Source organism: Mauremys mutica, unplaced genomic scaffold, assembly GCF_020497125.1.
Source record: "Mauremys mutica isolate MM-2020 ecotype Southern unplaced genomic scaffold, ASM2049712v1 000330F_np12_obj, whole genome shotgun sequence".
In the NCBI taxonomy this organism is placed as follows: domain Eukaryota; kingdom Metazoa; phylum Chordata; order Testudines; family Geoemydidae; genus Mauremys; species Mauremys mutica.
The window spans coordinates 152,197-174,274 of NW_025422919.1; the positions used below are offsets into that span (position 1 = coordinate 152,197).

General features: G+C 73.0%; 3 protein-coding genes across 5 annotated transcripts in view; all 3 read right to left on the bottom strand.

Moving 5' to 3' along the window:
* Positions 1-1,116: 1,116 nt before the first annotated feature.
* PPP1R35 (protein phosphatase 1 regulatory subunit 35) lies at positions 1,117-6,018 on the bottom strand. Its single transcript, XM_045000447.1, has 5 exons — positions 5,939-6,018; positions 5,662-5,881; positions 2,547-2,823; positions 2,336-2,466; positions 1,117-1,447 (listed from the first exon to the last, which is right to left on the bottom strand). Exons 1-5 carry the CDS (start codon positions 6,016-6,018, stop codon positions 1,274-1,276), a joined length of 882 nt encoding a protein of 293 aa, XP_044856382.1. The 3' UTR covers positions 1,117-1,273.
* Positions 6,019-8,551: 2,533 nt separating this feature from the next.
* Positions 8,552-9,192, bottom strand: LOC123357163 (synaptopodin 2-like protein). The gene is made up of 2 exons (XM_045000498.1): positions 8,959-9,192; positions 8,552-8,873 (listed from the first exon to the last, which is right to left on the bottom strand). Exons 1-2 carry the CDS (start codon positions 9,184-9,186, stop codon positions 8,688-8,690), a joined length of 414 nt encoding a protein of 137 aa, XP_044856433.1. The 5' UTR covers positions 9,187-9,192; the 3' UTR covers positions 8,552-8,687.
* Positions 9,193-11,116: 1,924 nt separating this feature from the next.
* The window catches only part of TSC22D4 (TSC22 domain family member 4), a 32,283-nt gene continuing 21,321 nt past the window's right edge, over positions 11,117-22,078 (bottom strand). For 2 of the 3 annotated variants that reach the window (XM_045000495.1, XM_045000497.1), the window contains 4 exons: positions 14,937-15,625; positions 14,383-14,537; positions 11,810-11,861; positions 11,117-11,493 (listed from right to left, as the gene is read on the bottom strand). In XM_045000495.1, the coding sequence (XP_044856430.1) occupies positions 11,323-11,493; positions 11,810-11,861; positions 14,383-14,537; positions 14,937-15,482 (924 nt within the window). In that variant the 5' untranslated portion in view covers positions 15,483-15,625 and the 3' untranslated portion in view covers positions 11,117-11,322. Of the gene's footprint in view, positions 11,494-11,809; positions 11,862-14,382; positions 14,538-14,936; positions 15,924-22,078 lie in introns of those variants that run through there. The other variant, XM_045000496.1, reaches the window with a different exon arrangement.

Consider the following 22,078-nt stretch of genomic DNA (forward strand, 5'->3'; position numbering starts at 1 on the left):
GGGGGGGGGGGGGCCAGGCCAGGCAGCGTTTATTGCTGGGGGGGGGGGGCGCCTCCGGTCTCCTTCCAGCGGCGGGTCAGGGCTGAGCAGGGGCTGCCGGGGGGGGCCCCGGGGCTGCGCACGCGGCAGCCAGCTGGGCCTGGAATCGGTGCCACACCTGGGGGGGGAGAGAAGAGCAGGCTGAGGGGGGGGGCACATGGCCCAGATTGGGGGGAAGTGGACTAGACCATGGTGGGGGGGGGGCATAGGCCAGACCATTAGAACGGGGGGGGGGGGAGAGAACACGCAGGTCAGACCATTAGGACCAAACTGGGCAGGGGAAGTGGTCTGAGAACGGGGGGGGGGGGAGCAGGTGGGCCAGACCATTGGGGTGGGGGGGGTGTCACTGGGCTGAAAACAGTTGTGGGGACTTGGGCCAGACCATTAGGATGGGGGGGGCGAGCGGTACGCGGGACCCCCCCTTGCGGCGGGGGACGACAGGAGCAGACCATGGGAATGGGGGGAGAGCGGCAAGTGGGACAGACCATTAGCACTGGGGGGGGCGGACACGGGCGAGACCATTAGGACTGGGGCGGGGGGACAGACCATTGAGGCGGAGGGGGGGGTGTTACCTGGGCGAGCGCCTCGGGCTGCCCCGCCCGCCGCGCCCAGGCGCTCAGGTTCCGGTCCAGCTGCCCCATCAGCCCGGCCGCCTCCTGCAGCTCCTGGGGGGATCGGGCGGGATGAGAACCGGAGCCAGGCCCCGGGGAGCTTCCCGCTCCGCCCCCCCCCCCGCGCCAAGCCCCATGGTCCGGCCCGTTACCTGGGTGATGGTTTCCAGGTAACTCAGCTTCGCCCGTTCGAATTCCGCCGCCGAGAGCCGCGGGCCGCTCGCGCCCGCCATCCCTGCCCGCGGGGCACGACGGGAAAAGGGGCCTGGCCGCCGCCGCCAGGACTCATGGGAAATGGAGTCCGGCCGCGCAAGGGCGGCTGGGACATGTAGGCGCTTTTCCCAGCACCAACCCCACGTGCAGGGCCTGCTGCCTGCTCCAGAGAGCCCAGGAATTATGGGATGCTGGGAAACAATCCCTCACCCCATCAGTGGCAGGGGGCCACCGAGCACGTGGGGGGGGACCCCCCAATCTTCAGGCACCAGAGCCGAGTCCAGAGGGGGGTTTATTGTGGGGCAGGTACAAAGGGTGAGAACCACAGGGGTAAGATGGGGGGGGGGGGCGAGACCCCCCCCCCCACGGAACCAGTCTCTTTGGGGGGCAGCCGCCGCGTCCCAGCCCCGCTAGGCCTCCCACTGCTGGAGCTTGCGGAACATGAGGAAGGTGGAGGCCGGGGGTCGGACGTGGGGCTGGAGCCGCAGGGGGGGCAGCCCCTCCACGCCCAAGTACGGGGTCTCCGCGAACAGCTCCCGGGGCTCGTAGAACATCAGCAGGTCCGGGCCTTCGGGGGCGGGCTCCTGGGAAGGGGGGAGACCCCCCACTGGTGAGAACGAGAGCTGCCCCGAGCCCCCCACCTGCCAGTCCCCGCCCTGGGGCCGGGTGGGAGCCGGCGCCCCCCACAGGGGACAGGCCCCTGCCCCATTCCCCGCCCCCCTGAGCCAGCCAGTCCCCGCCCTGGGGCTGGTGGGGGAGCCGGCGCCCCCCAGAGGGGACAGGCCCCTGCCCCATTCCCCACCCCCCTGAGCCAGCCAGTCCCTGCCCTGGGGCCGGGTGGGAGCCGGTGCCCCCCAGAGGGGACAGGCCCCTGCCCCATTCCCCGCCCCCCGGAGCCAGCCAGTCCCTGCCCTGGGGCCGGGTGGGAGACGGCGCCCCCCAGAGGGGCCAGGCCCCTGCCCCATTAACCCCCCTGAGCCAGCCAGTCCCCGCCCTGGGGCCGGGGGGGAGCCGGCACCCCCCAGAGGGGCCAGGCTCCTGCCCCATTAACCCCCCTGAGCCAGCCAGTCCCCACCCTAGGGCCGGGTGGGAGCCGGCGCCCCCCAGAGGGGACAGGCCCCTGCCCCAGTCCCCGCCCCCCTGAGCCAGCCAGTCCCCGCCCTGGGGCCGGGTGGGAGCCGGCGCCCCCCAGAGGGGACAGGCCCCTGCCCCATTCCCCGCCCCCTGAGCCAGCCAGTCCCTGCCCTGGGACCGGGGGGGAGCCGGCGCCCCCCAGAGGGGACAGGCCCCTGCCCCATTCCCCGCCCCCTGAGCCAGCCAGTCCCCGCCCTGGGGCCGGGGGGGAGCCGGCGCCCCCCAGAGGGGCCAGGCCCCTGCCCCATTCCCGCCCCCCTGAGCCAGCCAGTCCCCGCCCTGGGGCCGGGGGGGAGCCGGCGCCCCCCAGAGGGGACAGGCCCCACTGAGTTACTCACCCTGTGGGGTTCAGGCTGCGATCGGACAAGTGACAGTTTCTCCTGCAGGGCGCAGCTCAGCACCTCCTCTGCAGGCACCTGCAGGCTCACGAGCCCCTGGTACAGCTGCTGCTCCCGCGGGATGTTCATACCTGGACGAGCAGAGAGAGGCTGGGAGCGAGGGGCACCGGCGGGCGTGGGGGGCAGGGCTGGGGGTCGCCCCACCTCTCACCTGCGGCCGCCTTGGCCTCCACGCTGCAGCGGGCGAGGAAGGACGTGCCCAGCAGCTCCTGGGCGGCCCGGTGGGCGTCGAAGCCCTGGTGGGCGGCCGCCCGAACCTCCTCGCCCAGGGCCAGGCTGGTGTGCAGCTCGGGGGCGGCCAGGTCCCCCGCAGCCCCCCCGAGCCCCGTCGTCGCCTCCGCCAGGCCGGGGCCAGGGGCGGGGCGGGGGGCCGGGGGCTCCGGGCTGGGGGGCGCGTCGTCCGGGGCAGAGCCCAGCAGGAAACGGACCTGGGGGAGAGCAGGGGTTAGCCTGGGGGGGCGGTGCTATCCCAGAATCCCCTGGGGCACAGACCCCCCCCTCCCCCATCAGCCCCTGGGGCACAGAGCCCCCCCCCGCCCCTCCATTCCCATGAGCCCCCGGGGCACAGAGCCCCCCCCTCCATTCCCATGAGCCCCCGGGGCACAGAGCCCCCCCCGCCCCTCCATTCCCATGAGCCCCCGGGGCACAGCGCCCCACCCCCACCCCTCCATTCCCATGAGCCCCCGGGGCACAGAGCCCCCCCCGCCCCGCCATTCCCATGAGCCCCCGGGGCACAGAGCCCCCCCCTCCATTCCCATGAGCCCCCGGGGCACAGAGCCCCCCCCGCCACTCCATTCCCATGAGCCCCCGGGGCACAGAGCCCCCCCCGCCCCTCCATTCCCATGAGCCCCCGGGGCACAGCGCCCCACCCCCACCCCTCCATTCCCATGAGCCCCCGGGGCACAGAGCCCCCCCCGCCCCGCCATTCCCATGAGCCCCCGGGGCACAGAGCCCCCCCCACCCCTCCATTCCCATGAGCCCCCGGGGCACAGAGCCCCCCCCGCTCCCATGAGCCCCCGCGCGCAGCCCCCCCGCTCCCATGAGCCCCCGGGGCACAGAGCCCCCCCCCCGCCCATCCATTCCCATGAGCCCCCGGGGCACAGAGCCCCCCCCCCGCCCCTCCATTCCCATGAGCCCCCGGGGCACAGAGCCCCCCCCCGCCCCTCCGTTCCCATGATCCCCCGGGGCACAGCGCCCCCCCCCCCCCGCCCCTCCGTTCCCATGAGCCCCCGGGGCACAGCGCCCCCCCCCCGCCCCTCCGTTCCCATGATCCCCCGGGGCACAGAGCCCCCCCCCACCCCTCCGTTCCCATGAGCCCCCGGGGCACAGAGCCCCCCCCCCCCTCCGTTCCCATGAGACCCCCGGGGCACAGCGCCCCCCCCGCCCCTCCGTTCCCATGAGCCCCCGGGGCACAGAGCCCCCCCCCTCCATTCCCATGAGCCCCCGGGGCACAGCGCCCCCCCCACCCCTCCATTCCCATGAGCCCCTGGGGCACAGAGCCCCCCCCCTCCATTCCCATGAGCCCCCGGGGCACAGAGCCCCCCCCTCCATTCCCATGAGCCCCGGGGCACAGAGCCCCCCCCCGCCCCTCCATTCCCATGAGCCCCCGGGGCACAGAGCCCCCCCGCCCCTCCATTCCCATGAGCCCCCGGGGCACAGCGCCCCCCCCCGCCCCTCCATTCCCATGAGCCCCCGGGGCACAGCGCCCCCCCCCGCCCCTCCATTCCCATGAGCCCCCGGGGCACAGAGCCCCCCCCACCCCTCCATTCCCATGAGCCCCCGGGGCACAGCGCCCCCCCCCTCCATTCCCATGAGCCCCCGGGGCACAGCGCCCCCCCCCCCTCCATTCCCATGAGCCCCCGGGGCACAGAGCCCCCCCCCCTCCATTCCCATGAGCCCCCGGGGCAAATAGCCCCCCCCGCCCCTCCATTCCCATGAGCCCCCGGGGCACAGCGCCCCCCCCTCCATTCCCATGAGCCCCCGGGGCACAGAGCCCCCCCCTCCATTCCCATGAGCCCCCGGGGCACAGAGCCCCCCCCCCGCCCCTCCATTCCCATGAGCCCCCGGGGCACAGAGCCCCCCCCCCCCCGATTCCCATGAGCCCCCGGGGCACAGAGCCCCCCCCCTCCATTCCCATGAGCCCCCGGGGCACAGAGCCCCCCCCCTCCATTCCCATGAGCCCCCGGGGCACAGCGCCCCCCCCCGCCCCTCCGTTCCCATGAGCCCCCGGGGCACAGAGCCCCCCCCGCCCCTCCGTTCCCATGAGCCCCCGGGGCACAGAGCCCCCCCCGCCCCTCCGTTCCCATGAGCCCCCGGGGCACAGCGCCCCCCCCCACCCCTCCATTCCCATGAGCCCCCGGGGCACAGAGCCCCCCCCCCTCCATTCCCATGTGCCCCCGGGGCACAGAGCCCCCCCCCGCCTCCATTCCCATGAGCCCCCGGGGCAAAGAGCCCCCCCCCGCCCCTCCATTCCCATGAGCCCCCGGGGCAGTGAGCCCCCCCCCGCCCCTCGCTCCCCCTGTGCCCCCGGGGCACAGCGCCCCCCCCCGCCCCTCCATTCCCATGAGCCCCCGGGGCACAGCGCCCCCCCCCGCCCCTCCATTCCCATGAGCCCCCGGGGCACAGAGCCCCCCCCCCCTCCATTCCCATGAGCCCCCGGGGCACAGAGCCCCCCCCCGCCCCTCCATTCCCATGAGCCCCCGGGGCACAGAGCCCCCCCCCCCCGATTCCCATGAGCCCCCGGGGCACAGAGCCCCCCCCCTCCATTCCCATGAGCCCCCGGGGCCCAGCGCCCCCCCCCGCCCCTCCATTCCCATGAGCCCCCGGGGCACAGAGCCCCCCCCCCTCCATTCCCATGAGCCCCCGGGGCAAATAGCCCCCCCCGCCCCTCCATTCCCATGTGCCCCCGGGGCACAGCGCCCCCCCCTCCATTCCCATGAGCCCCCGGGGCACAGAGCCCCCCCCTCCATTCCCTTGAGCCCCCGGGGCACAGAGCCCCCCCCCGCCCCTCCATTCCCATGAGCCCCCGGGGCACAGAGCCCCCCCCCCCCGATTCCCCAGTGCCCCCGTGGCACAGACCCCCCCCCCTCCATTCCCATGAGCCCCCGGGGCACAGAGCCCCCCCCCTCCATTCCCATGAGCCCCCGGGGCACAGAGCCCCCCCCGCCCCTCCATTCCCATGAGCCCCCGCGCGCAGCCCCCCCGCTCCCATGAGCCCCCGGGGCACAGAGCCCCCCCCCCGCGAGCCCCCGCGCGCAGCCCCGCACCTGGCGGCTCCCCTCGCGCCCCCCCGCCGCGCGCCGCCGCCGCCGCAGGATCCCGCCCCCGGCGCGCGCGGGGCTGAGCGACAGGTCCAGGGCGGGCAGCGCACGGGGGGGCGGGGCCCCGGGCCGGAGCGGGGCGGGGGGGGGCCCGGCCGCGGGGGCCGCGTCATCGCCGGGGGGCGCCAGCCTGGCCCGGCCCGGCAACGGCTCCCGCGCGCGGCCGCTCGACGGTTACGGCAGCCGCCCGGGGTGGGGGGCGGGACTCCGGCTTGGCCCCAACTCCCTCCGGCCGGCCTCGTTCTCGCTCCAAGATGGCGGCGGCCACCGGCCTCCTTCGGAGAACAAGATGGCGGCGCCCATGGCGTGGGGGAGGGGCGTGTCCACCTGCAGCCGCAGCCTCGTTCTCGCCTCAGCTTGGCGGCCTTTGTGAATTGGCCCTATCGGGCTGGTGCGCTCGAGCCCCGGCCCCGCCCCCTGGGACCCAACCTCCCCCCCCGGGGGCGGGGCAGAAACCAGCCCCTGCTCCAACCCACCAGCCCCCCCCACTCCCCTCCCAGAGCCAGGGAGAGAACCCAGGAGTCCTGGCTCCCAGCCCCCGCTCCCCTCCCAGAGCCGGGGAGAGAACCCAGGCGTCCTGGCTCCCACCACCCCTGCTCTGACCCACCAGCCCCCCCCCCCTCCTCCCCTCCCAGAGCCGGGGAGAGAACCCAGGAGTCCTGGCTCCCAGCCCCCGCGCTCTGACCCACCAGCCCCCCACTCCCCTCCGAGAGCTGGGGAGAGAACCCAGGAGTCCTGGCTCCCAGCCCCCCTGCTCTAACCCACCAGCCCCCCACTCCCCTCCCAGAGCCGGGGAGAGAACCCAGGAGTCCTGGCTCCCAGCCTCCCTGCTCTGACCCACCAGTCCCCACTCCCCTCCCAGAGCCGGGGAGAGAACCCAGGAGTCCTGGCTCCCAGCCCCCCTGCTCTAACCACCAGCCCCCACTCCCCTCCCAGAGCCAGGGAGAGAACTCAGGAGTCCTGGCCTCCCGTCCCCTCCCTCAGCCAGGGAGAGAACCCAGGAGTCCTGGCTCCCAGCCTCCCGCCCTGTTCTGACCCACCAGCCCCCACTCCCCTCCCCAAGCTGGGGAGAGAACCCAGGAGTCCTGGCGCCCAGCCCCCCTGCTCTACCCACCAGCCCCCACTCCCCTCCCAGAGCCGGGGGGAGAACCCAGGAGTCCTGGCTCCCAGCTCACCCTCCCCACGGAATTGTGGGAGATGTAGTTCCCTCGCCCCTCCCTGCACAGCATTGTGGGAAATGTAGTTCTTGCCTCTCCCTCCCCATGGGGTATTATGAGAGATTGTGCATCCGATGAAGTGGGTATTCACCCACGAAAGCTTCCTGCTCCAATACGTCTGTTAGTCTATAAGGTGCCCCAGGACTCTTTGCTGCTTTTACAGATCCAGACTAACACGGCTCCCCTCTGATATGTGAGAGATATAGTTCCCTGGTCCCCTCCCAGTGAGGCATTATGGGAGATGTAGTTACCTCCCCCAAGGCATTGTGGGAGATGTAGTTCCCTCGCCCCTCCCCATGGGGCATTGTGGGAGATGTAGTTCCCGCACCCCTCCCCACAGGGCATTGTGGGAGATGTAGTTCCCTCCTTCCCCCCTTTCCTCAGAAATCCCATAACCTCTGACCTCTCTGGCATACCCTCTCTGCATCCTGACCTGTGACCTCTGACCTGGGCCAGGGAAGTTGGTCATCTGGGGGGGACGCTGGGTGGCAGGGGAGTGCTGGGGGGCTGGTTGGGGGGGGGACTCGGGAGGGCTGGGTTGCAGGGGAGCTGGAGGGCCTGGGAGAGGAGCGCTGGGGGGCTGGCGGGGTGAGGGAAATCGGGAGGGCTGGGTAGCTGGGGGTCCGGGGAGGGGAGTGCTGGGGGGCTGGCGGGGGGAGGGAAATCGGGAGGGCTGGGTTGCACAGGAGCTGGGGAGCGCTGGGGGAGGGTAATCGGGATGGCTGGGAGGCTGCAGAGGGGAGCACTGGGGGGCTGGCTAGGGGAGGGCACGCGGGAGGGCTGGGTTGCTGGGGGTCCAGGGAGGGGAGTGCTGGGGGGCTGAGGGAAATCGGGAGGGCTGGGTTGCATGGGAGCTGGGGAGCGCTGGGGGAGGGTAATCGGGATGGCTGGGTTGCTGGGGGGCTGCTGAGGGGAGCACTGGGGGGCCGGCTAGGGGAGGGCAATCAGGATGGCTGGGTTGCAGGGGAGCTGGGGGGCCGGGGAGGGGAGCGCTGGGGGGCTGGGAGGCTGCAGAGGGGAGCACTGGGGGGCTGGCTAGGGGAGGGGAATCGGGAGGGCTGGGTTGCTGGGGGTCTGGGGAGGGGAGCGCTGGGGGGCTGGCGGGGTGAGGGAAATCGGGAGGGCTGGGTTGCACGGGAGCTGGGGAGCGCTGGGGGAGGGTAATCGGGATGGCTGGGAGGCTGGGGGGCTGCAGAGGGGAGCACTGGGGGGCTGGCTAGGGGAGGGAAATCGGGAGGGCTGGGTTGCTGGGGGTCCAGGGAGGGGAGTGCTGGGGGGCTGGCGGGGTGAGGGAAATCGGGAGGGCTGGGTTGCTGGGGGTCCAGGGAGGGGAGCGCTGGGGGGCTGGCGGGGTGAGGGAAATCGGGAGGGCTGGGTTGCATGGGAGCTGGGGAGCGCTGGGGGAGGGTAATCGGGAGGGCTGGGTTGCAGGGGGGCTGGGGAGGGGAGCACTGGGGGGCCGGCTAGGGGAGGGCAATCAGGATGGCTGGGTTGCAGGGGAGCTGGGGGGCCGGGGAGGGGAGCGCTGGGGGGCCGGCTGGGGGAGGGCAATCGGGAGGGCTGGGTTGCCGGGGGGCCGGGGAGCCCCCCCCACACCAAGGCGAGTGACGCCCCCTGCAGAGGTTCCCAGCTGTGTTTATTCCCGCGCCCATGGGGCCGGACAGAGCCGTGCCGTAGCACGGGGGGGGGAACCCCCTGAATCCCCCCGCCGACGCCCCGGGCTGAGGCCGATCTCCAGGCCAGGAGGCTGCTCCGCTAGCAGGCGGGCTGGGGCAGGGGGGCCCCCGGGGGGCAGGGGGGCCCCCGGGGGGCGTCTCCCCGCCCCGTCCCGGCGAGCTGCCGCAGCTGGGCGCGGATGAAGCGGAGGAGGATGGCCACGTCGCGCAGCAGGGCGGCCTCGGGGGGCCCCGGCTCCTGGGGGGCGACGGCCGGGACGGGGGCCTGGGCGGAGAGAGAGAGACGGGGTGAGGCCGGGCTGGCGCCCCAGGGCATTCTGGGACGGACCCCGGGGGGGGCAGGGACTCACCCTCCGGCACCGGATCCAGAGCAGGCCCAGAGCCAGGCCGGCCCCGGCCGCGGCCAGACGCACCCAGCGCAGCGGGACGCAGGGACAACGGCTCTGGGGCGGCGGGGCCGGCGCCCCCCCCGGGCCGGGCACCGGCAGCCGCTCCCCCACCCGGCAGCGCGGGGGCTGGGCCCGGCCCGGCGCCGACAGCCCCGAGAGCAGGACCACCAGCACCCCCTGCACCCACATGGCAGCCCGGGGTTCTAGGCTCTCCGGCCCCATTGTGAGGCGGGGCAGGAACCCGGCGATCCAAGGGGGCTGCGAGTCGGGAGTGAGGGGCACCGGCAGAGCCGGCGCTGGGAGGGGAGGGGGGCTGGAGGCCTGAGCCGCCTCCACCCCCCGCTACCTGCTGCCCCAAAGATGCTTAATGACGGGGGGGTCCAGCCCCTGCCCCCCCCGGCGGGCGCCCAGCTGACACCCTGGCCGGTCCCCAGCCCCACGAACAAGCCGCTCTTTATCCGCTGCCTCCCCCACCCCGGGCAGCTGCTGCTCAGTCCCCATTGTCCTGCCCGGGCTGGAACAGGGTGTCCGGGGGGGGGGGGGGGCGGGAATAGAACAAACGTCTTTGTTCCCTGGCTTCAAACGGCAACACCAAGTGTCCTGCCGCAGCCGGTGACCCGGGGACCCCTCGCCCGGCGCTGAGATGCAGCCACCTCTGGGGCGGGGCGGCCGGTTACCCAGGGACCCCTCGCCCGGCGCTGAGATGCGGCCACCTCTGGGGCGGGGCGGCCGGTTACCCGGGGACCCCTCGCCCGGCGCTGGGACGCGGCCACCTCTGGGGCGGGGCGGCCGGTTACCCAGGGACCCCTCGCCCGGCGCTGAGATGCAGCCACCTCTGGGGGGGGGCGGGCGGTTACCCGGGGACCCCTCGCCCGGCGCTGAGATGCAGCCACCTCTGGGGCGGGGCGGCCGGTTACCCAGGGACCCCTCGCCCGGCGCTGAGATGCAGCCACCTCTGGGGCGGGGCGGCCGGTTACCCGGGGACCCCTCGCCCGGCGCCAAGATGCAGCCACCTCTGGGGCGGGGCGGCCGGTTACCCGGGGACCCCTCGCCCGGCGCCAAGATGCAGCCACCTCTGGGGCGGGGCGGCCGGTTACCCAGGGACCCCTCGCCCGGCACTGAGATGCGCCCACCTCTGGGGCGGGGCGGCCGGTTACCCGGGGACCCCTCGCCCGGCGCTGAGATGCAGCCACCTCTGGGGCGGGGCGGCCGGTTACCCAAGGACCCCTCGCCCGGTGCTGAGATGCAGCCACCTCTGGGGCGGGGCGGCCGGTTACCCGGGGACCCCTCGCCCGGCGCCAAGATGCAGCCACCTCTGGGGCGGGGCGGCCGGTTACCTGCACAGCAGTTTAGGACAGGAAGTGGAGTGGAGCCGTGAACCGGGGGCTCTGCTGGATTCTCCCTCTGTCCAGCTGACGTGGTCGGGGCGCAGCAGGCAGGATGGGGCCCCGGGCTGGGATTTCGGGGCCTTGTGCCCTGCGGGCTGCGCCGGGGCCTTTCCCCAGCCAAAGGGATCAGGGCGGGAAGGTCAGATGGCACCAGAGCCCCCTGCTAGGCCCCCGCCCGGCGCCCCCGGCTCCCCAGCGCGGCGCCCCCCAGCGCCCACACACAGACGCAGGCTCCGCTGCTGCTGCTATTTTAATAACCTGAAATACTAGAAAAGTTTCTTTATTACAAATTATTACTATTGCCACCACTGTCCCGTCCCCCCCCGCACCCCGGAGGCTCTCCGCCCCCCCCCGGCCCAGGCCCCTTCGCCCACGTGGCCAACAGCCCCCCCAGCTAGTCCTGGGGGGCCGCCCCTGCCCTGGCCACTCCAGTCCCTCTGCTTTGGGCAGAGCCACTCCCACCCCTGCGGAATTAAAGCCCCCACCCAGAGCCAGGAGTCCTGGTGCCCACAGCCCCCCTGCTCTGACCCCCCAGCCCCCACTGCCCTCCCGGAACTGGGGAGAGAACCTAGGAGTCCTGGCTCCCAGCCCCCCTGCTCTGCCGGAGCTGGGGAGAGAACCCAGGAGTCCTGGCTCCCAGCCCCCCCTGCTCTCACCCACCAGCCCCCACTCCCCTCCCAGAGCCGGGGAGAGAACCCAGGAGTCCTGGCTCCCAGCCCCCCCTGCTCTGATCCACCAGCCCCCACTCCCCTCCCAGAGCTGGGGAGAGAACCCAGGAGTCCTGGCTCCCAGCCCCCCCTGCTCTGCTGGAGCCGGGGAGAGAACCCAGGAGTCCTGGCTCCATCCCGTCCCCCAAGGCACGTGCTGTGTTAGTAGCCAGGCCCCTGCAGCTCCCTTCACATGTGCGGGATCGTAGCGTGCGGTGCCCCGGTGGGGGTCAGGCCGTGGGGCGGCGGAGCTGGGCCAGCTGCTCGGGGCTGGCCAGGGAGCGCAGGAGCCCGTTCTCCCACTCCAGGGCCGCGTTGCGCTCGGCCAGCTCCTTGATCTGCTCCCGCAGCACCTCCACCTCCTCCCGCACCGCCAACATCAGGTGGCTCTTCACCAGGTCCTGGGGGGCAGGGACGGGGGTCAGCGCCTGGAGTCACCCCCCTCCCAGAGCCGGGGAGAACCCAGGCGTCCGGGCTCCCAGCCCCCCTGCTCTGACCCCCAGCCCCCACTCCCCTCCCACAGCTGGGAAGAACCCAGGCGTCCAGGCTCCCAGCCCCCCTGCTCTGACCCACCAGCCCCCACTCCCCTCCCAGAGTCGGGGAGAGAACCCAGGAGTCCTGGCTCCCAGCCCCCCTGCTCTAACCACCAGCCCCCACTCCCCTCCCAGAGCCGGGGAGAGAACCCAGGAGTCCTGCCCCCCAGCCCCCATCACTCACCATGGCCTGTTCGATCTTGTTGTCGATGGCGATCATGCTGCTGCCTGAGCCGCTGGGGGGCAGAGAGACGGGGACTGAGAGACAGAACTATAAGGCCTGGTGCCCCTCACTCCCGACCCGCAGCCCCCGGCCCGGCCGGTGCCCCTCACTCCCGACCCGCAGCCCCCGGCCCGGCCGGTGCCCCTCACTCCCGACCCGCAGCCCCCGGCCCGGCCGGTGCCCCTCACTCCCGACCCGCAGCCCCCGGCCCGGCCGGTGCCCCTCACTCCCGACCCGCAGCCCCCGGCCCGGCCGGTGCCCCTCACTCCCGACCCGCAGCCCCGGCCCGGCCGGCGCCCCTCACTCCCGACCCGCAGCCCCGGCCCGGCCGGCGCCCCTCACTCCCGACCCGCAGCCCCCGGCCCGGCCGGCGCCCCTCACTCCCGACCTGCAGCCCCCGGCCTGGCCGGCGCCCCTCACTCCCGACCTGCAGCCCCCGGCCCGGCCGGCGCCCCTCACTCCCGACTCGCAGCCCCCGGCCTGGCCGTGACATCCCGGCACTTTACACGACAGGGAACGAGCTCCCCAAATTGGGCTTTTTGCCTCCAATGGTGCCTCTGCCCCCCAGAGCTCCCCAAAATCTGCCCTAAAGGACCCCAAAGTCACCCCAACACCTGGGCTGGGGCGCCCCGACCCTGCGCCCCTAAAGCTCGCACCAGAGTCGTACTGAGCCCCCCAAACACAGCCCGGCCCCGCACTCACCCACCCCCGAGCCCTCCCCTCCTGCCCCCGGTACCTGTGGAAGATGAGCAGCAGGGAGAGCAGGCTTTTGTCAATGTCTCGGCGCCCGCCGCCCGGCTGCCCCCGGCTCTGGGGCCCCGGGGCCCCCGGCTTGGCCCGGGCAGGGGACGTGCCCCGGGAGGGGGCCGGGGAGGCACAGCCCCGGCGCCGGGAGCGGGCGGGGTCCCCGGTGTCCGGGAGGGTGCAGCACCCGCAGCCGCGGGGCTCCCGCTGCGCCTCGAAGGAGCTCACCCGGGACTTGACCGAGATGCCCGGCAGCTCCAGCGCCATGGGACCCTCCAGAGCCCCCGGGATCCCGGCCGGGGGGCAGAGCCCCTGGGGTGGGGGCGAAGGGACCCCGGCTTGCAAGGGAGGCAGACGCCGCGGTGCCCGGCTCTGCTGTGGCACCACCACCCAGCTGCTCTGCCAGCCAGCGCTGCCCAGCCCCCGGTCATTCACTCCCATTGGCCAGGCACCGCCCCCCCAGCGCCCCCCTTCCCCGGAGGTGGGGGGACTGCCCACATGGGGCGCATGGCACCATGCCCAGCTCTACCCACCAGCCCCCACTCCCCTCCCAGAGCCGGGGAGAGAACCCAGGAGTCCTGGCTCCCAGCCCCCCCTGCTCTGACCCACCAGCCCCCACTCCCCTCCCAGAGCCAGGGAGAGAACCCAGGAGTCCTGGCTCCCAGCCCCCCCCTGCTCTGACCCACCAGCCCCCACTCCCCTCTCAGAGCCGGAGAGAGAACCCAGGAGCCCTGGCTCCCAGCCCACCCTGCTCTGACCCACCAGCCCCCACTCCCCTCCCAGAGCCGGAGAGAGAACCCAGGAGTCCTGGCTCCCAGCCCCCCCCTGCTCTGACCCACCAGCCCCCACTCCCCTCCCAGAGCCGGAGAGAGAACCCAGGAGCCCTGGCTCCCAGCCCACCCTGCTCTGACCCACCAGCCCCCACTCCCCTCCCAGAGCCGGGGAGAGAACCCAGGCGTCCGGGCTCCCAGCCCCCCCTGCTCTGACCCACCAGCCCCCACTCCCCTCCCAGAGCCAGGGAGAGAACCCAGGTGTCCTGGCTCCCAGCCTCCCCTGCTCTAACCCACCAGCCCCCACTCCCCTCCAGAGCCGGGGGCAGAACCCAGGAGTCCTGCTCGCCCCCCCCCTTTTAATCCCCACCAGCTAGCTAGTTTAAGGATCTGTTGCCACCTAGTGGCGAGTGGTGACATAGCCCCCCCCAGCCCTGCCGGTGCCCCTCACTCCCGACCCGCAGCCCCTGCCAGCCCGGCCCTGCCGGTGCCCCTCACTCCCGACCCGCAGCCCAGTCCCCCCCCCCAGCCCTGCGTGTGCCCCTCACTCGTGGGCTATGCTGGGAGCACTGTGGGCAGTTTGTTATTGTAGGGTCTCTCAGCAGCAGGACTGTACAGGCCGCCTTGGTAGTGTTGGGGGGCTTTGAGAGCACTCGCTCGTTATTGTAGGGTCTACCAAAAGGAAGGCGTAACCCGTGCAGAGGTTTGTTGTTGTAGGGTCTCCCCAATTTGCTTCCCTGCCCCCCACCTTGCACCCCCCTCCCCTGCTCCCGGGATCCCTCCCCGATTCCCCCCACCCCGGATCCGTGAGGCACTACTGAGTCACATCCGCTGCCAGCCCTTCAAGTGCAACTTCCCCCCCCAGCTTCCTTCCTCTTCCACTGAGCACGTCCGCCCCCCGGCCTGCCCCCTGCCGGCCTCAGCACTGCAGCTCCTTCCCCCCACCCCAAAACCCACTCCTCGGCAAACCAGGAAGTCCCGCCCTCCACCAGGCGCAGCGGACAGGAAGTCCCGCCTCACCTTTCATCGTCGCTGTCCTGGTGGCCCCCCATAGCGAACATGGAGCGGGCCAGGCTGAGGTGGCTTCCAAAGGGGTCTGACCCCCTCCGGACGGGGCTCCCTTCCCGGAAGAATGGGGGGGCCGGGGATGAGGGGCGGGAGCCTCGGGGTGGCACCTGGGGAGGAGAGTCAGAGTTAGAGATGGGGCCTGTCCCCTCTGGGGTGTGGCACTGGCTGGCTATGGGGTGAGATGGGGACACGGAGGGGGAGAGTTAGCAGCTGGGGGGGCGGGTCAGGGCTCAGAAATTCCCACAATGCACCTCACCACATTATAGCACAGGAGAGGGTGGTCCTCACCCCCCCACCCCCAATAAACCTCAGCCCTGCCGGCGTCCAGTGGCAGGGAGTTCCGCAGGCCAACGCTACCCCGAGCAGGTCTTTGGAAAGGGGGTGAGATGGCACCCAAGGGGCTGCCCCACCACAGTCACCCCCTCCCTCCCCAGCCACACACCATCCCCCCTGTGGTCACCCCCAACCCCGTCCCCGAAGGAACCCAGTTGTCCGGGCTCCCTTACCTTGTGCCTCTCCTCCACCTCCCTCCGGATGCGCTGGGCGAGGCTGTGGGGCAGCAGCAGCTCTTCGACCCCCAGGCTCGGCTCCGCAGCGGCCCCATGGCTGTGAGCTCTGCCCCCGGCTGTCCTCTCCTCGCCCCCCAGCGAGTGGGGCAGATGCTCGCTGGGATGGGCCGTGCCCTGGGAGTGGCCGTGCCCGCGCGGCGGCGGAAGGCTGGAGTAGCCGTGGGGCTTGGGCAGCAGCCCAGCCAGCTCCAGGCGGGAGTCGAGGGACTGTGGGTGCCGGGGGGCACCCAGGAGCCGCCCCACGGCCTGGTGCTCGGGGTCATGGTCGTAGAACTCCAGGCAGGTCCAGCGGCCCCGTTTGAAGGGCTCGCCCGGGCCCTGGTCCAGCTTCACCAGGCGGAAGCGGGAGGCGGCGCCGGGCGGCCCGTTGCGCGGCGCGGCCGTGTCCTCCGGCGGCTCCACGGCGGGCGGCGCCACCGGCGGCTCAAACTCACTGGTGATGCTGGTGATCTGGAAGCTGCTTTTCTTCCGGGCGCCGCTCATGGTCCCCGCGCCGGCTCACCGGGGCCGAGGCTGTGCCGGGCCCGTGCCAGGGTCTCCGGCCAGACACAGAGCCGGGGGCGGCGACATCCCCGCAGGCGGCACGGCAAATGGGGGGCTACGGTGCCCCCCTGATTGTAGCTCACCTGCAGATCAAAGGTCACGGGGCAGGTCAAAGGTCACAGGGCAGTATTGGGCAGCTCCAGGCACCCCAGCCCCCCACCGCAAGGAGGGGGCGGGGCAGGGCTGGAAAGTTCCCTGAAGTTGGGGGCAGCGTGCGGGGTGTCCCAGGGGGCAGGATCCGGGGGAAAGGGGGGCACGTCTGGGGGGGGCCGGGTTCTCTCCTCTCTGCCCTGGGGCCGCCCCCCAGCCCACCACCCGCCCCGACTCGGGCAAGACCCGCCGCCTGTTGACAAGTCCCCGCTCCAGGAAGTCCAACCCCCGCCCCGACCAGCTGACAGGTCCCCAAGCCCCGCCCCCTCCCCTCCCCTCCCGGCCAGCTGACAGCTCCCGTCAAACCCCGCCCCCACCGCCGCCACGCCCCCTCGCAGCCAAGGGACAGCTCCGCCCCCTCGCCGGCCCGAATGCTCGCTACACCCCGCCCCGTTAACCCCTTCCCCGCCGCCCCGCCCCGTTAACCCCTTCCCCGCCACAGCTCCCCGTCCATACCCCGTTACCCCCTCCCCCGCCGCCCCGTTAACCCCGTCCCCGCCGCCCCGCCCCGTTAACCCCTTCCCCGCCGCCCCGCCCCGTCCATACCCCGTTACCCCCTCCCCCGCCGCCCCGTTAACCCCGTCCCCGCCGCCCCGCCCCGTTAACCCCTTCCCCGCCGCCACGCCCCGTTAACCCCTTAACCTCCGCAGCTCCCCCTTAACCCCTTCCCCTCCGCCCCGCCCCGTTAACCCCTTCCCCTCCGCAGCTCCCCGTCCATACCCCGTTACCCCCTCCCCCGCCGCCCCGTTAACCCCTTCCCCGCCGCCCCGCCCCGTTAACCCCTTCCCCGCCGCCACGCCCCGTTAACCCCTTCCCCTCCTCAGCTCCCCCTTAACCCCTTCCCCTCCGCCCTGCCCCGTTAACCCCTTCCCCTCCGCAGCTCCCCGTTAACCCCTTCCCCGCTGCCCCGCCCCGTTAACCCCTTCCCCGCCGCAGCTCCCCGTCCATACCCCGTTACCCCCTCCCCCGCCGCCCCGTTAACCCCTTCCCCGCCGCCCCGCCCCGTTAACCCCTTCCCCTCCGCAGCTCCCCGTCCATACCCCGTTACCCCCTCCCCCGCCCTGTTAACCCCTTCCCCTCCGCAGCTCCCCATTAACCCCTTCCCCTCCGCAGCTCCCCCGTCCATACCCCGTTACCCGCTCCCCCCCGTTAACCCCTTCCCCTCCGTAGCTCCCCATTAACCCCTTCCCCTCCGCAGCTCCCCCGTCCATACCCCGTTACCCCCTCCCCCCCGTTAACCCCTTCCCCTCCGTAGCTCCCCATTAACCCCTTCCCCTCCGCAGCTCCCCCGTCCATACCCCGTTACCCCCTCCCCCCGCCCAGCCCCGTTAACCCCTTCCCCTCCGCAGCTCCCCCGTCCATACCCCGTTACCCCCTCCCCCGCCCTGTTAACCCCTTCCCCTCTGCAGCTCCCCGTCCATACCCCGTTACCCCCTCCCCCCCACCCCGTTAACCCCATGGGGGGGCACAGACCGGAGGGGCCCATCCTGCACTCCAATGGGGGGGGCACAGACCGGAGGGGCCCATCCTGCACTCTATTGGGGGGGCACAGACCGGAGGGGCCCATCCTGCACTCCAATGGGGGGGGCACAGACCGGAGGGGCCCTCCTGCACTCCAATGGGGGGGGCACAGACCGGAGGGGCCCATCCTGCACTCCAATGGGGGGGCACAGACCGGAGGGGTCCATCCTGCACTCCAATGGGGGGGCACAGACCGGAGGGGCCCATCCTGCACTCCAATGGGGGGGCACAGACCGGAGGGGTCCATCCTGCACTCCAATGGGGGGGGCACAGACCGGAGGGGTCCATCCTGCACTCCAATGGGGGGGCACAGACCGGAGGGGTCCATCCTGCACTCCAATGGGGGGGGCACAGACCGGAGGGGCCGATCCTGCACTCCATGGGGGGGGCACAGACCGGAGGGGCCCATCCTGCACTCCAATGGGGGGGCACAGACCGGAGGGGCCCATCCTGCACTCCAATGGGGGGGGGCACAGACCGGAGGGGTCCATCCTGCATTCGAGTGGGGGGGGGCACAGACCGGAGGGGCCCATCCTGCACTCCAGGGGGGGGGCACAGACCGGAGGGGTCCATCCTGCACTCCCGGGGGGGGGCACAGACCGGAGGGGTCCATCCTGCACTCCAATGGGGGGGCACAGACCGGAGGGGTCCATCCTGCACTCCAATGGGGGGGCACAGACCGGAGGGGCCCATCCTGCACTCCATGGGGGGGCACAGACCGGAGGGGTCCATCCTGCACTCCAATGGGGGGGGGCGCAGACCGGAGGGGTCCATCCTGCACTCCAATGGGGGGGGCACAGACCGGAGGGGCCCATCCTGCACTCCAATGGGGGGGCACAGACCGGAGGCACCTCCCCACCATGCCTCTGGTCGCCAGCCCCGAGAAGGGAGGAGCTCACTCCCCACTCTTCAGAAATTCCCTCCCGGGGATATAAGCTGGGCGGCCCCATGGCTGACACTCAAGGCAGCCCAGGCCCCAGCAGAGGTAATGGGTATCTGGGGATGGGGAGGGAGATTGGCATGGGCTGCTCAGGCATTGAGCTATATAACAAGCCCCCCCGCCCCAGAGGTGGCCGCATCTCAGCCCCGGGCGAGGGGTCCCTGGGTAACCGGCCGCCCCGCCCCAGAGGTGGGCGCATCTCGGCGCCGGGCGAGGGGTCCCTGGGTCACCGGCCGCCCCGCTCCAGAGGTGGCCGCATCTCAGCGCCGGGCGAGGGGCCCCTGGGTAACCGGCCGCCCCGCTCCAGAGGTGGCCGCATCTCAGCGCCGGGCGAGGGGTCCCTGGGTAACCGGCCGCCCCGCCCCAGAAGTGGCCGCATCTGCGCCTGGTGCTGGGTGATGTATGAGCTCTGACAGCAGCCTCAGCTGCTGGCTCCAGCCCTGCTCAGTCCATGGGTCGGGAAATGCACTTTCCATGTTCCAGGCACTAAGGACACATGATCCCCCCCCCCGCCACCCCCAGGCACTTTACAGGCTCAGGAGATCTCTGGGCGGGGGTCGAATACAGTTCAGCCAACAGCCCATGGTGGGGGGAAGATTGAGGGGCACCAGCAGAGCTGGGGAGAAGCCCAGGGCTCAGCTAGCAGGGCCTGCGGGTCGGGAGTGAGGGGCACCGGCAGGGCGGGGGGGTGGCTGCAGGTCGGGAGTGAGGGGCACCGGTAGGATGCGGGGGTGGGCTGCGGGTCGGGGGGGGCTGCAGATCGGGGGGTGAGGGGCACCGGCAGGACGGGGGGGCTGCAGATCGGGAGTGAGGGGCACCGGCAGGACGGGGGGGGCCTGCAGGACGGGGGGGCTGCAGGTCGGGGGTGAGGGGCACCGGCAGGGCGGGGGGGCTGCACGGTCGGGGGGAGGGGCACCGGCAGGAGGGGGGTGAGGGGCACCGGCAGGGCGGGGGGGCTGCCGGGCGGGGGTGCGGGGCGCCGGCGGGGCGGGGGGGCTGCAGGGCGGGGGTGAGGGGCACCGGCAGGGCAGGGGGGGCTGCAGGGCGGGGGGGAGGGGCACCGGCAGGTCAGGGGGGGCTGCAGGTCGGGGGTGAGGGGCACCGGCAGGGCGGGGGGGCTGCACTGTGGGGGTGAGGGGCACCGGCAGGAGGGGGGTGAGGGGCACCGGCAGGGCGGGGGGGCTTCACTGTGGGGGTGAGGGGCACCGGCAGGAGGGGGGTGAGGGGCACCGGCAGCGCGGGGGGGGCTGCAGGTCGGGGGTGAGGGGCACCGGCAGGAGGGGGGTGAGGGGCACCGGCAGGGCGGGGGGGGATTGCAGGTCGGGGGTGAGGGGCACCGGCAGGGCGGGGGGGGCTGCAGGGCGGGGGTGAGGGGCACCGGCAGGGCGGGGGGGCTGCAGGGCGGGGGTGAGGGGCACCGGCAGGGCGGGGGGGGCTGCAGGTCGGGGGTGAGGGGCACCGGCAGGGCGGGGGGGCTGCAGGTCGGGGGTGAGGGGCACCGGCAGGGCGGGGGGGGCTGCAGGGCGGGGGGGAGGGGCACCGGCAGGGCGGGGGGGGCTGCAGGTCGGGGGTGAGGGGCACCGGCAGGAGGGGGGTGAGGGGCACCGGCAGGGCGGGGGGGGCTGCAGGGCGGGGGTGAGGGGCACCGGCAGGGCGGGGGGGCTGCAGGGCGGGGGTGAGGGGCACCGGCAGGGCGGGGGGGCTGCAGGGCGGGGGTGAGGGGCGCCGGCAGGTCGGGGGGGGCTGCAGGTCGGGGGTGAGGGGGGCCGGCGGGGGGTCTGTATGTGAGGGGTGAGGGGCGCCGCTGTCTCCCCCCCCCCGTTTCTCCATCCCCGGCTGCTCGGCTCGGCTCGGCTCGGGGGGAGGCGCCGCGTGTCTTGGACGCTGCGTCAGCGGCAGCGGGATGGGGCGAGCGGAGCCGGGGGAGCCGGGCCGGGCAGGTACCGGGGGGCGGGCGGGGCCGGGGGGACCTGCGGCGGGGGTGAGGAGGGAGCGATGGGAAGGGGGGTCGGGGGGCTGGATGTGGGGGCTGGATGGATGTGGGGGCTGGGAGGGGAGGGATGGATGTGGGAGGTTGGGATGTGGGGGGCTGGGAGGGGAGGGTGCATGTGGGGGGCTGGGAGGGGAGGATGGATGTGGGGGATTGGGATGTGGGGGTTTGGAAGGGAGGGATGGGTGGATGTTGGGGGCTGGGAGGGGAGGGTGGATGTGGAGGCAGGGGAGGGATGGGTGGATGTGGGGGGTTGGGAGGGCTGGGCTGGGGGGCTGGATGTGGAGGGAGGGAAGGGATGGGTGGATGTGGGGGGTTGGGAGGGCTGGGCTGGGGGGCTGGATGTGGAGGGAGGGAAGGGAAGGGTGGATGTGGGGGGTTGGGATGTAGGGGGCTGGGAGGGGAGGGTGGATGTTGGGGGCTGGGAGGGGATGGATGGATGGATGTGGGGGGCTGGGAGGGGAGGGTGGATGTTGGGGGCTGGGAGGGGAGGGTGGATGTGGGGGGTTGGGAGGGGAGGGAAGGGTGGATGTTGGGGGTTGGGAGGGCTGGGCTGGGGGGTGCGATGTGGAGGGAGGGGAGGGATGGGTGGATGTGGGGGGTTGGGAGGGCTGGGCTGGGGGGCTGGATGTGGAGGGAGGGGAGGGAAGGGTGGATGTGGGAGGTTGGGAGGGCTGGGCTGGGGGGCTGGATGTGGAGGGAGGGGAGGGGTGGGTGGATGTGGGGGGGTGGGATGTGGGGGGTTGGGAGGGAAGGGAAGGGTGGATGTTGGGGGTTGGGAGGGCTGGGCTGCGGGGCTGGATGTGGAGGGAGGGGAGGGATGGGTGGATGTGGGGGGTTGGGAGGGCTGGGCTGGGGGGCTGGATGTGGAGGGAGGGGAGGGATGGGTGGATGTGGGGGGTTGGGAGGGCTGGGCTGGGGGGCTGGATGTGGAGGGAGGGGAGGGATGGGTGGATGTGAGGGGTTGGGAGGTGGGGGGTTGGGAGGGAAGGGAAGGGTGGATGTGGGGGTTGGGAGGGCTGGGCTGGGGGGATGGATGTGGAGGGAGGGGAGGGATGGGTGGATGTGGGGGGTTGGGAGGGCTGGGATGGGTGGATGTGGAGGGAGGGGAGGGAAGGGTGGATGTTGGGGGTTGGGAGGGCTGGGCTGGGGGCTGGTTGTGGAGGGAGGGGAGGGATGGGTGGATGTGGGGGGTTGGGAGGGCTGGGCTTTGGGCCAGGTTATGGAGGGAGGGGAGGGAAGGGTGGATGTTGGGGTTGGGAGGGCTGGGCTGGGGGGTTGGATGTGGAGGGAGTGGTGGGATGGATGGATGTGGGGGGTTGGGAGGCTGGGCTGGGGGGCTGGATGTGGAGGGAGGGGAGGGAAGGGTGGATGTTGGGGGTTGGGAGGGCTGGGCTGGGGGGCTGCAGGTGGAGGGAGGGGAGGGAAGGGAGGATGTGGGGGGTTGGGAGGGCTGGGCTGGGGGGCTGGATGTGGAGGGAGGGGAGGGAAGGGTGGATGTGGGGGGTTGGGAGGGCTGGGCTGGGGGGCTGGATGTGGAGGGAGGGGAGGGATGGGTGGATGTGGGGGGTTGGGAGGGCTGGGCTGGGGGGCTGGATGTGGAGGGAGGGGAGGGAAGGGTGGATGTTGGGGGTTGGGAGGGCTGGGCTGTGGGGCTGGATGTGGAGGGAGGGGAGGGAGGGGTGGATGTGGGGGGTTGGAGGGCTGGGCTGGGGGGCTGGATGTGGAGGGAGGGGAGGGATGGGTGGATGTGGGGGGTTGGGAGGGCTGGGCTGGGGGGCTGGATGTGGAGGGAGGGGAGGGATGGGTGGATGTGGGGGGTTGGGATGTGGGGGGTTGGAGGGGAGGGATGGGTGGATGTGGGGGGTTGGGAGGGCTGGGCTGGGGGGCTGGATGTGGAGGGAGGGGAGGGATGGGTGGATGTGGGGGGTTGGG